Source organism: Nomia melanderi, chromosome 2 (assembly GCF_051020985.1).
Source record: "Nomia melanderi isolate GNS246 chromosome 2, iyNomMela1, whole genome shotgun sequence".
NCBI lineage: Eukaryota > Metazoa > Arthropoda > Insecta > Hymenoptera > Halictidae > Nomia > Nomia melanderi.
The window spans coordinates 7,836,801-7,849,059 of NC_135000.1; the positions used below are offsets into that span (position 1 = coordinate 7,836,801).

Sequence of the window (12,259 nt, forward strand, 5' to 3'; positions counted from 1 at the left end):
GAAAAATGCTCTGCTCGAGTGGAACGGTCATTTAGTGAACTACGTAAGATTGCAACGTAAAAAGCGGTAGATTCTTGCAAAACCATTGCAGTTATATAGTAACGAAACCATTCAAACGATTTATCTCCTTATTGTTTTTGCCTTTCATAGGCATTAAAATTCCAATAACAGATTATAGATTATTTTCTAAAATAATCATTTGTACATGAACGATGATTAAAAATATAAACATTCAATTGTATATGTCGATAAGTTATCGACAAATAAAAAATCATTAATATGAATAAAATTTGTAGTTTGATATTATTCTAATTAAATCTCTGTACGTATCTAAATTTATATACTGAAATAAAGTATATTAAAAACCATCTCCTTGTTAGTAATTATTTAAACATTAGAACATGCAGTAAATTAGGTTTTTATGATTTAATTAAATTGACTTACCCGTTCTAGTAATGTTGTCACTCTCGCTGTTTTTCTTATAATATTCAACTGTTTCTTTGAACATATACGACGAGCCACATTCGAGCGATTTGTTTTCGTGGTCGTCGGATTTTCCACTGAAACAAACTTCTCCGGCCGAGACGAGACGACTTACACAACTAATTAATAAGACATTAAACAACGCAACCGTTGCCCTTCTGTTCACCATGATCTACCTTCATTTAATTAAACTCCACTGTTAATAATTTTTACTCGACTCAATAAAGTTATCCAAATGTTTATGAGACCTTACTACCGTTTACGTTCGGTATGAATTTTATAATAAAAATTTGATTACGTTACAACAATGAAATCCAACAAAGGAAGTGTTCTATTATTTCCACCTCAGCCTACGTGTCGTTTAAAACGGTTAGCAGTATTAGGAGTTATCTGTAACCGATGATCCGCTAAAACTAAATCTATCTCGGTGGACGGTAGAATCATTTATAGGTAAAATGAAATTGGAAAGCGAAACGAATCGTAGTTTTTGTTAGAATGATTGGGCCCATCCACTGTAACAGCGTACTTGTTCCTTTTTCACTTCCTGAAGTTGTCATCCATCTTTATACATACACAGCATAGCTAAAAAATTAATGTTAATGCTACACCTTTGGCAATTCAAATCCAAATTCGAATAAAATACTGTTAAATGATCATACATACATACACTATTAAATAATATCAACATGATAATATTAAGATGAATTATCTGCTACTCCTGTCCTGTCGGTTAGCTTTCCCCGGAAGATTAAAGATCTTCGAATACCTTGCAATAGTACATACCGTGAAGTGTAAAAAAAAATTGCACGCAGGGAGTAATAAGGGTTGTCGTGTATGTAGGTAATTAAGTTAGGCCGAAGAGCCGAACTAATGCCCAACAAATGGGATCAAACCTCGATTTAATACGATTACTGGGGCAGCAGGATAGACGATGCTGAGGCTTCTTTCGCGTTTCGATGGAAATTTGCTCGCCAGTATCCGCGGGACGGTGAACGTTGGCGTATCGTTTCCAGTTCCACGGTGAATTCTTGAACGGAGCCGGGACTAGTCTAGAAAATGGGGAAGGATGACGCTGAAACGGTGGCTTTAAAGAAGGAGCTGGAGGACCTGATCAACAAATGCAAGGTTGTATTAGAAACATTGTGCCAGCCTTCAATAATAAACTAAATAACAGCGAGCGATAAGAGGCTACCAACACACAGTGCTTACTGTTTGGCTATAAAGAAAGACAAAAAAAAAACGAAAGAGTGAAAAAGAAAACAATGTTTCTTCCTTGCACACCAGGAGGATCAAAAGAAACAACAGGATACCACTTTGGAGGAGGCGTGCGGCAGTGTAGCGGACGCTCCCAAGGTGAAATTATCTACGAAAAAGTTGTTAAAGGGACACATTAATAAGGTGAACTCGGTGCATTACAGTGGCGATAGTAGGTCAGTCTCAATCCTTTTATTTTCTTCTTCAAGTCGAGCGTAACGATTGTGCTCTGGTCTTGTATTAACGGGAACCGATTGATTGTCGAGTACCTTCTGAAGAGACTCGCTACGATTTTCAGGCATTGCGTGACAGGTTCGTTGGACGGTAAGTTGATCATCTGGGACTCGTGGACCGGCAACAAAGTCCAGGTAATTCCTCTACGGTCAGCATGGGTGATGTCCGTGGCGTTCGCTCCCTCGGGGAACTTCGTTGCTTGTGGTGGCATGGACAACATGTGTACCGTTTACGACGTGAACAACCGTGACGCCACGGGCTCCGCGAAGATAGTCAGAGAGCTGCTAGGGTACGAGGGTTTCCTTTCTTCGTGCAGGTTCTTGGAGGACAAGAAGATCCTCACTGGATCCGGTGACATGAAAATGTACGCTGACCTAAAATACAGGAATTGTTAGGGGAGTAATTGAGAGTTTAACAGAATAAAAATTATCAAACTGTTTAGCTGTATATGGGACCTGGAAGCAAATAAGAAAACGACAGACTTCTGTGCGCACGCTGGAGATGTTGTCAGCATCAGCTTATCTCCAGATATGAATAACTACATCACCGGATCAGTGGACAAGACATGCAAGCTGTGGGACTTCAGAGATGAGACTGCGAAGCAGACCTTCTTTGGTCATGAGGCTGATGTCAATTCTGTTTGCGTGAGTATAGAGAATCACTGGAATGGAACTTCTACCTCTTCATGGCTTCCAGCATGATTCCTTTATAGCCCGGACTGTATCCCAGACTAAAAATTAGTTTATGTTATTATCTTTCAGTACCATCCGTCCGGACAAGCTTTTGTAACAGCCTCGGAAGACAAAACAGCAAGGTTGTGGGACTTGAGGTCGGATCAGCAGATAGCAGAGTTCAAGCCACCAAACTCAAAGCCTGGGTTCACATCATGTGGCTTGTCCTCGAGTGGTAGGTTTATATTCTGTGGAAGTGACGACAATAATATCCATATATGGGACACGTTGAAGAACCAGTACAATGGTAAGTGTTCAGTTCCTAAAATAACGTGAGAGGTTAGACTTAAGATTAAACAACCTTTGTGAATGGTTCTCATTGGTACCTTTGGTTTTCCAGGTGTCTTATCAGGCCACGAAAACCGTGTGACGTCGCTGAGTGTTTCTGGAAATGGTATGGCTGTCGCTACTTGCTCCTGGGATCAAAATGTACGAATTTGGGTTTAGACATTAGAGGAAATCGCCAATAACGTCTCAGAGTTGAAACAAAAGAGAGGAGGATTACGAGAGAGCAGCAATCATCTTATCTTCTTTCTGTTGAAGAGTTTATTCAAGTCTGCGCTTCATTGTTCCCTAATTTTTGATATAGGAAAGTGTAGGTCTGGAAGGATTCTACAAGAAAACTATATATATATATATATGCGTATTAAGTTAAATAACTATTTGAATTTCTATATACGAATGAATGTAGAATCTCTTGATATTTCTATCGTAAGGTGCAGGGACCATATTCTACATCTATTCAAGAGAACAGTTGCTCGAAGCGTGACACTTGGGAACGTTTGGTTTCTGTTTCGCTTTTTTTTCTAACTGAAAAATAAATAAAATTAGAAGAAGAAATGTTAAATAAAAATAAAACGAAAGAAAACGAACTAGCGATTGATTTACAAATACAAACACGTCGACGATTCTTTTTCTGTTCTTTTCAATTTATATTACTCACACGCATTCTTATAAACAATGCACATGATATATATATATATTCACAAAGGAAAACTGCGCCCCTAAACAGCGTATTTGAAAATATAGTAATTACATTTTCTTCTGGGATCTATCCAATACGCGTGAGAGAAATGTTTGTTCTTAGAACACTCCGAGAACAGTCTCAAGCTTGTGTGAATTACAATTTGCATCAATTTTTATTTCTACATTATACATTAAAAGTGTCTCTGAATCGACGTGACAGAGCGGTGTGTTTTGTAAACAAAGAAACAAAAGATTAGATAAGTAGATAGATTAACGGATAGACTGATTGATTGATAGATAAGTAGATATAGATAGAGATAAGAGGGAGAGAAGATAGGTGTATAGATAGATTGATAAATAGATATAGAGAGGTAGAGAGACAGAGAGAAAAAGAGATAGACAGAGACAGAGAAAGAGAGAGAAAGAAAGAGAGAGAGGAGAGAGAGAGAGAGATTTCCGTTCGTCTTGACTAATACTTAAAGATTTGGTATTCGTTAGGCATAAATCTCGACGATTAAAGTGTCTCTTTGATCTAGCGACGAACTTGTCTGGCATAATCCTTGTCAACGTAAACCTAGGCCAGTAGCTAACATTACCTGCATAACATAATACACGTACTATGTACTCGATACACATGCTACTGTGTACTATATAACGAACCCATCGTATCAGAAACATTTCGATCGGTAGTTAACGAAAAATTACCCCTGTTTCTTTTAACAATTGCATGCTGAACTAAGACGGAAGGTAACTGAGAACACTCCGAATAAACGGGTCTTTACAGGATACTCCTACCGGCGACTCGTACCGAAGTACCTAACGCAGAATTCAACAACGTAAATATACATACACGACGAAGATTCGACTTGGAATAATTGAAGATAAAAAATCGACCTTAAAAAATCTTACGGTAATTATATTACGTAATTTCACGGTTATGTACATTCGTTTATCCTTAAAACGAAAAACGACGACGCAACTCTCGCTGCGGATCACAATGCGAAACACTCTCACCCTTCTCGCTGGGAACTGAGGGGGAAAAGAGAGCGAGGATGGACGTTAAATTAAAATCCATCGAGGTGAATCATAAGAGCCATAATCACTGTCGCTCCTGCTTCTTTGGTTGCCCATTTGCTGGATTCAAATTGGGAATCGCTGACATCTTTCACGCCTGGGCTGATCGTGTACGAGCCAGGTCTGACCAGTAGTTGAAACGCGGTGGATGCATTCAGCTTTTTATTCGACTGGGTATCAATGTATCTATACGACAAACAATCCATTACACCCGATACATTGTTATTGAAATTATTGAAGCTGAAATTACTTACGGATACTTTCTGGTAAACTCTTCAGACGTGGCGTACTTTATACTGGGGGAGAAGATTACTTGTGGATTCTGGTCTTCCGCTTTCATGTTCATTGTGAAATTGCTAATATCTAGCTGTTCCTTTGTCATCAGCTCCCCTGTATCTAAAATTAACCTGTAAATGAATGTTTATTCTTTATAGATTCATCAAACGTTTTGATCCATTGCGTATTACTTATTCTAACTTCAGAGAATGCAATGTATTGTCCGATACAAGAAAGGTTAATACAACTACGATTAACAATATATTCCTTACCTGATCGCGTCCAAACGAATCCCATAAAATGCAACGTGCCACTTATCCGTGGTACTTTGTGGAATTTGATTAGCATTGATGCACTGTTTCAATGGAAACCTAGTCCAACCAACTGGTACAGCGAACTCCGCTGGAGGCTCGCCTTTCTTGCAAACTGCACTGTCCCCTTCTACCTTGTAACAAGCGCTGCAGTAACAAAACACATCGTCCAGAGAGAAAAATTCATCCGGCAGGATCAGCGACTTCTTCAACCTTATACAGGCCTTTAAGTACTCGCACTTTTTCGAGGTTATAGCGTTCGTTCCAGGCGGTGTGGACGGAGCTTGCAGCAATTGCGAAGTGGGCCCATTGTGAACAGGGGTCGTACTCTGTACCATCGATGTTGTGTTCCCACTAACAGGAGTTTTGTCGGCGGTATTGTTCCAGGACATGTTAGAGCGTATTTCATGGAAACTGGAAGAAACAGTATTAGACACATCCGACGTTACGTTGTTCAGAGTATTCTGAGATGAGAATGTCTGCGACGAGCTTAGCATGATCTGATGCGTGGCACTTATGTTACTCCCTTGACTGTTGGACGCTATGCTTTCGTTTATCGCGTTGTTGCAGTTCAAGCTGCTTATATTGCTACTACTGTTCACTGTGCAGTTCTTAATGTTAATGTTAGTCGCGTTATTTATCTCTACATTTGTACACTCGCTGTGACTCAGCTGATTCGAATTGTTATAGGTCTTGCTCTTCTCGCCTTTCGGCTCGCTGCTCGTCTCCGCGCTCGGCTCCAAATTGCTGCCACTGGAAACACCAGAGTAATCTACGATATTGTCGATCTTAACGTTGGAGCTGCATTGACTGGACACACTTGGCGAGGTGGAAGGCGACAAGTCGGAGGACGTGGCCGCGACAACAGTTTCCTTTTCGTGACACTCCAGATCAGCTTTCTCCCTCGAGTTTTCCGTGTCTTCTATTTTAGCTCTGATAAATTCCATGGACCCTACGGTTGCTGTGTTGTCGACGGAAGCGGCCGAGAACGTCTCTACGGTGTTTCCGACGATGGAGATCTGCTCGCACTGACCATACAGGTCGAACACCGCGTAAACGTACGGGGGCAAATCCGTCGCGACAACCCCTTGATCTATACCGTCAATGATTAAATGTAACCTATTGTCCTCGTCGATGAATAAACCTACCACGGAACCGGACTGGAGATTGTCCAAGCCAGCTCCGTATTTCGTTTTCACCTATTTGAAAATTTACGAATTACTTCTCATTGTTCTGCTTTGTATCAGTGAATCATTCCATTGACGCTTACCCTGGTACCATTATGTAATATCCAATCGCTGCAAATGATCCACGAGTGCTTTTTGAAACCAAGCGCAGTCAGAGGGAAATTCGCTTTTTCCGGAGAGATACAAGTCACACCGCAAAGAATATTGGAGACCCATCGCTCGTTTAACCTCTCTACTTTCACTACGAATGGTTTGCCCTTTATTAGGGGGCGACTAGACATTACCACACCTTGTAAAAGAAAACATATATTCTACATTGCTTGAAAACAATTGTAATATACAAGATGATTAATGTTAAATGAGAATGTTTAACGACGTGTGTACATTGGTAATTTTAATTAAAAGAACATTAATGGTACCTTGGTTATAGCTTGCTACCCGTCGCGCGATTAGTTTTGTTTCTAACTGTACGTTCCTTCCGTGGTTCTCATGGAACTCATAGTTCCAGTCGCTTTCGCCTGTCAAATGAATAGGAGGAGGTTGCGTTGGAGTGAGAATGGCGTCGTTCACTAACTTCCCCTCTGACACATCCACTGATGTGTCCATCCCAGTGTCACTGTAAATAAAAAAATGATATAAATACAATAAATATAAACACTGAAAGCAAATAGTATGATATTTAATGAATACTTTATAAACAAACAAAGTGTGGTAATATTTTTCTGCGACACCCTATATTTTCAAATCGAACGTACTTCCGTAAAACCGGTGGCATAGGGTCCAGCAGCAATTCCAACGAGTCTTGCAATCTTAGACTAGCATTCGGCGACACTGCAGGGTTTTGCTGTTTGCTGCTGGTAATGTTCACAGCCACAGTGGTGCCGAAGAGCTCGATCACAGCGTACACGCCTTCCGGTATGTTGGACGCTGCCACTCCCATGTCTTCCCCATTTATGTAAAACTTCAAATTACCCTCGTGAGTACGTTTCAAACCGATTTTATCGGACACGCGTAACCACTCCAAACTTGGACAGTAATTCATGCAGAGAACGTATCCGTTGTGTCTCACTTCGTTACCTGAAACATAAGAAATGTTGGTAAACAAAGAATATACACCTATGTGTATGATAAGGTGGTGTCACCCTTTAATAGATAATTACCTGTCAAATACCATGCGTCAGCTGGAATAGATCCCATGCCAGGTACGAGATTCATAGATGTCAACCGGCTTCCATTCTCGTTAGTGATCACTCCTATTCTCAAACAACCACTCCACTTTCTGGCAACCTCTTGGATAGCAATTTCAAACAGCTCGTTATTCTCTAATGCAGTCTCGCTTAACAGTATGGCGTTGTTGTACCCTCTACATCTAGTCGCCACTGTTCTATCGGTATTCAGTTGAATGTACAAGCCAACGGACTCATGGAACTTGTGCATGATCTCTGTCTGTGCTTGCAGTTGGATCACAGAAGTAGGCTGCTGACTAATACTGTTTTCTGATGGCAAGTACTGCTGTGTTATGGGATCCCTGCGTTCTGGTAGTACGATTGTCACCTAATAATATTTATTCAATGTTTAATTAAATGCTTTTCCATGATCACTTTTCCTTCGAATAAGTTAAAGTGATATGAAATTCCCTTTTAAGTTATTATTCTGAAAATAATGAACTTTTACCTGAACGCACTGACCGTACAGGTCAATTACAGGGTACACGTGTGGCGGTAATCCGGTACAAGCGGATCCTTGATCCACACCGTCTAGATAATAATGCAAGCTACCATCCGAACATCGCATCATACCAATCCTATTACCCTCCACTACCTTGTCTAAATCACAGGCGTAATTATTTCTCACGGTAACACCGTCTCGCATAACGTTTGATCCGGACAACATCCAGGTATCATGATCAATATCCGTCATAGTGGACGGAAACACTAATTCGTCAGGTCTTATAAGAGTCAGACCTACAATATCCATTCGTTAGGATTTATAAACTGTTGTCCCGACGACCAACTATGACAACCAACCAACCAGATCGTATTTGATTGCAAAAAATATCAAAGAGCGAAAATTTGCAAAATCAAAGATTGAAATACAAAGAATAAACCATCCTTCAGTCTTATCCTCGCAAGACCATACAATAAACACCATAAAGTTCCTAAAAGAAACGAAACTGCTCCCGGAGCTATGGTGCTCCGAACAAAGGAGTCGATAAAGGCCACGTACTCGAAAAACATAAATCATAACCTCTACGTAGAAATGTTTACCAGCTTCGATAGCTCCTGTCCAACGATCCACCATTTTATCGATGGTCACTTCGAACATTTCACCGTCCCTTAGAGCGCGATTTGCGATCACGATGGCTTCGTTGAATTCACCCAATGCTCTAGGCCTCAGAGCAGTCAATCCATTGTTTATTATTTTCGCGTTCTTACCGTGTATGTGATGGAACCTTAAATCACTGTTCGCGGAACACAATGAGAACATTGAAACAATAGATTTCATCTGCTTCAAAATGCGCGAAGCCTACAAACCTATACAGAGTTGTGTTGCTGAAACTTGAATTGTTCGTGGTAGGACTGTAGAAGTCTGTGTTGTCCACTATAGTTGCCTGCGCAGCCTGCCCGTACAGATCTATAACACCATAAACCCTTTCAGGCACGTTCATCGCTGCAGCTCCCTGGTCCGCGCCATTTACATAGAAATACAGTGTTCCATTATCCTTCCGCATGACGCCAACACGGTCCCCTACTTGCAGTCGGTCGAGATTCTGCCCGTATTGATCTATAATTGCAGTTCCATTATGCATAACGCCATTCTCCGTCATCATCCATGTACCGGATCTGCAAGGGACATGACCACCTTCGAGCAATAACACGGGCAACGAACTTAACGTAAATTCCGAACGGATAGACGCGCGTTGACAGCAATTGGACATGTTGTTTCGCATACCTAACATTCGTCATCGTGAAAGGGAACTCGAGTTCGGTGGGTGAATGAGTGGTGACTCCTATCTCGATGGAACCCGCCCATTTTGTGACAATCTTGTCCAGCCTGACTTCGAACAATTCATTCGGCTTGAGTGGTCTTGAAGTTAATACGACTCCATTGTTGAAATCATCCATTACACTAGAACATAGCCACGTGTGAATAATATATAATGTACATTAATATTTAAATGTGCTTTGTAAAATTTGTTTACTTGGGTCTGTATGCAGTGCGGCCATTATTAATCACATCTACATGTGTTCCACAACATGTGTGGAACATGAGTCTATCTGGTGGTTCATCTTCTGCTTCTGAAAATTAGAGGCGATTCAATGTAACAGTTCAAGATACTGTATAAATGAAATATTAATAACAATTACCGTTTAGATCCTGAAGTTGCAATGTGTTTCTCCTGGTAACCAAATTTTGTTCCTCCCTTTCATCCCGGTCCACGATTGTTACTTTCACCGTCATACCGTAGAGATCAATTACCCCCCAAACACCTGCAGGAACTTTAGCAGCTATACCTTGGTCCAAGCCGTTAATTATGTAATGAAGATTTCCATTGATTCCTCGAACCATGCCTACCCTGTCACCCTCCTAAATGTTTCCAATGTGTAAATAGAAGTGTATCTAATAAAACTGCAATAAATTTTGATCTTACTATCAGCTCATCCAGATTAAATTGCCCATATTCGCGACAGGTGCCCTTTCCATTCACCAGAATCCCACATCCAGACATCATTGTTGTTCCTGATCGCATGTTAGTCATTGTTGCTGGAAATTCTAGAGCTGTAGGACTGTGCATGGTGACTCCAACTTCTATACTACCTGACCACTTATGCACAAGCCTATCAATTCGTACCTGTAGTAACACAACTTGTTACATAACTTTGTCTGTCTTAACAATTCATTGTGTTCCATGTATTTTCATCTACCTCGAATAATTCATTATCTCTCAATGGCCTATGAGTCATTACCACTCCATTGTTAAATTCATTTAAAGGTCTCCTTCTCTCAGCAGTCCTAGCATTGTTTGAAAGTTTTACCAATGAGCCCACTCTCTCGTGAAACCTCAGTCTATCCTCTCTAATGGCAGCAAGGCTTGGATTCTTAGGTAAATTAACATTCACATTAACATTTAAATTAACATTCAAATTAGCGACTAGATTAGTTGTGGAGGAATTAGACGCTTCCCCAAGGACATAGTCATTATTGATTTCAACTTCTTCCTTCGGATCGTCAGGCAAAGCGGGTGTGACCTGTGGATGAATGATGGTCACTTGCACACAATCACCATACATATCTACAACTGCAAAAATGCGTTCTGGTATATTGGGCACAGCGACACCTTGAGAGATGCCATTGATGTAAAACACCAGTTCATGCTAGAACAGAAGAACAATGAGAAAGAAGTGAACTAAAATATACAAACAAGTATTAACATATAATCGGTACAACATACATTTGGTGTTCTCAATACACCCAAGGTATTTCCTTCTTCCAAGGTGCTAAGATCTATTCCGTACATTTCCACCATTCTGGCACCATTATGAACGATACCGCAGTTGGTCATGATCCATGTTCCTTGAAAGAGACTAGTAGCACAGGCGGGCAGTTCTATGACCTCCGGATCGCATTCTGTCACTCCAATCTCTATACTACCGCTCCATGATGTCATCTGCGCAAAGTTTTAATGAAGTATTTACTCTACCAACTAATTTCCAAGCGAATTAACATTAAACACTATACGAATATTTATTTTTATTTCATTTCTTAAATTTAAATTAATACGATGCCAATGGCGAAACAAATACAAGAAAATAAGCACCAAAAATGTTACGAAGTTCGCGCGTTTGCTGTACGTTTTGTCACATGACAGTCACATTTATAGAGTGACGAGATAAACGGTACACGTGAAACATAAAAAAAAAACTGCACTGTAAACAACGTTTTGACAGATGCAGGAAACCAGCGGCGGGGATGCCCACTGAACTGGAGAGACATGAAAATCCCATGGTTACCTTTTTGTCGATGCGGACTTCGAAAAGTTCGCCATCCTTGAGGGGTTCCGCGCTGAGCACCAATCCATAATTGTATTCGGAGAAGTCTCGTATGGCCGTGCAATTGTTGTTCGTTAAAGTAACACGGTGACCGCATCGTCGATGAAACATGTCGACCGTTTGTTGTGCACCGCCGTCGACATATAACCAAACTATGCATAGCCCCTCTCCTTTTCTCTCATCATCCCTTTTCTCTCTTGAACTAACGTCTGCTGTATATGTTCCCGTTCCTCTTCGATGTAGTGCTTCTCTCTCTATATGCGCAGATAATTTACTTGACACAAATCATTTAAAATATTAAATAACAAATAATATTTTAAGTAACGTTAATCATAAAGTGGTACTACCTCTGGTAACAAGTATTAATACTGTTAAAGGAACATGTTACAATATGTATTATACAAATAATCTTACACTTAAGTACACGTATAAATGTAACAATAAATGATTAAACGATAATTCAAGCAACAATTTTAACGTTTAAAAATTGTCGCGAAGAAGGAAAGAGAAAGAAAATGTGGAGCTGACAAAATGTCTTCGTTTTCTATGAGGAAACGTTAGTACTTTAACACGTGCTATAATGTGAAGTCATCAGTTATATGTCTCTATTATTTATGTTTTATTAAATTACTATATATATGTTTTTCATATTATTTCTTTATATTTGTTAGATTGTTCTGTTCTTACCAGTC

At 40.1% G+C, this 12,259-nt stretch overlaps 2 protein-coding genes across 3 annotated transcripts; one reads left to right on the top strand and one right to left on the bottom strand.

Annotated features, from left to right (window-relative positions):
• The first annotated feature begins 1,433 nt into the window (after positions 1-1,433).
• Gbeta76C (guanine nucleotide-binding protein subunit beta-2) lies at positions 1,434-4,299 on the top strand. The gene is made up of 6 exons (XM_031974266.2): positions 1,434-1,608; positions 1,768-1,913; positions 2,036-2,335; positions 2,414-2,615; positions 2,733-2,949; positions 3,043-4,299. Exons 1-6 carry the CDS (start codon positions 1,540-1,542, stop codon positions 3,147-3,149), a joined length of 1,041 nt encoding a protein of 346 aa, XP_031830126.1. The 5' UTR covers positions 1,434-1,539; the 3' UTR covers positions 3,150-4,299.
• On the bottom strand, positions 1,915-12,131 carry Neurl4 (neuralized E3 ubiquitin protein ligase 4). 2 transcript variants are annotated; one of them, XM_031974184.2, is made up of 18 exons: positions 11,915-12,131; positions 11,529-11,821; positions 10,970-11,185; positions 10,443-10,892; positions 10,169-10,369; positions 9,885-10,104; positions 9,719-9,815; positions 9,469-9,645; positions 9,051-9,359; positions 8,784-8,977; positions 8,191-8,480; positions 7,677-8,070; positions 7,272-7,593; positions 6,936-7,132; positions 6,600-6,805; positions 5,291-6,528; positions 4,997-5,149; positions 1,915-4,928 (listed from the first exon to the last, which is right to left on the bottom strand). In XM_031974184.2, exons 2-18 carry the CDS (start codon positions 11,676-11,678, stop codon positions 4,733-4,735), a joined length of 5,010 nt encoding a protein of 1,669 aa, XP_031830044.2. In that variant the 5' UTR covers positions 11,679-11,821; positions 11,915-12,131; the 3' UTR covers positions 1,915-4,732. The 2 variants fall into 2 exon arrangements, with proteins under 2 accessions (XP_031830044.2, XP_031830053.2); XM_031974193.2 differs by lacking the exon at positions 11,915-12,131 and having other exon boundaries at positions 11,529-11,837.
• Between the last annotated feature and the right edge of the window lie 128 nt (positions 12,132-12,259).

Bases quoted from the DNA above. Each gene is read 5' to 3' on its own strand.
- Gbeta76C (XM_031974266.2), top strand. From the start codon at position 1,540: ATGGGGAAGGATGACGCTGAAACGGTGGCTTTAAAGAAGGAGCTGGAG. The intron at 2,616-2,732 runs GTGAGTATAGAG...ATTATCTTTCAG, and splicing joins CTGATGTCAATTCTGTTTGC to TACCATCCGTCCGGACAAGC. The intron at 2,950-3,042 runs GTAAGTGTTCAG...TTGGTTTTCCAG, and splicing joins GTTGAAGAACCAGTACAATG to GTGTCTTATCAGGCCACGAA.
- Neurl4 (XM_031974184.2), bottom strand. From the start codon at position 11,678: ATGTTTCATCGACGATGCGGTCACCGTGTTACTTTAACGAACAACAAT. The intron at 10,105-10,168 runs GTAAGATCAAAA...GGAAACATTTAG, and splicing joins TTAATCTGGATGAGCTGATA to GAGGGTGACAGGGTAGGCAT. The intron at 8,481-8,783 runs GTAAACATTTCT...TGGATATTGTAG, and splicing joins GACAGGAGCTATCGAAGCTG to GTCTGACTCTTATAAGACCT.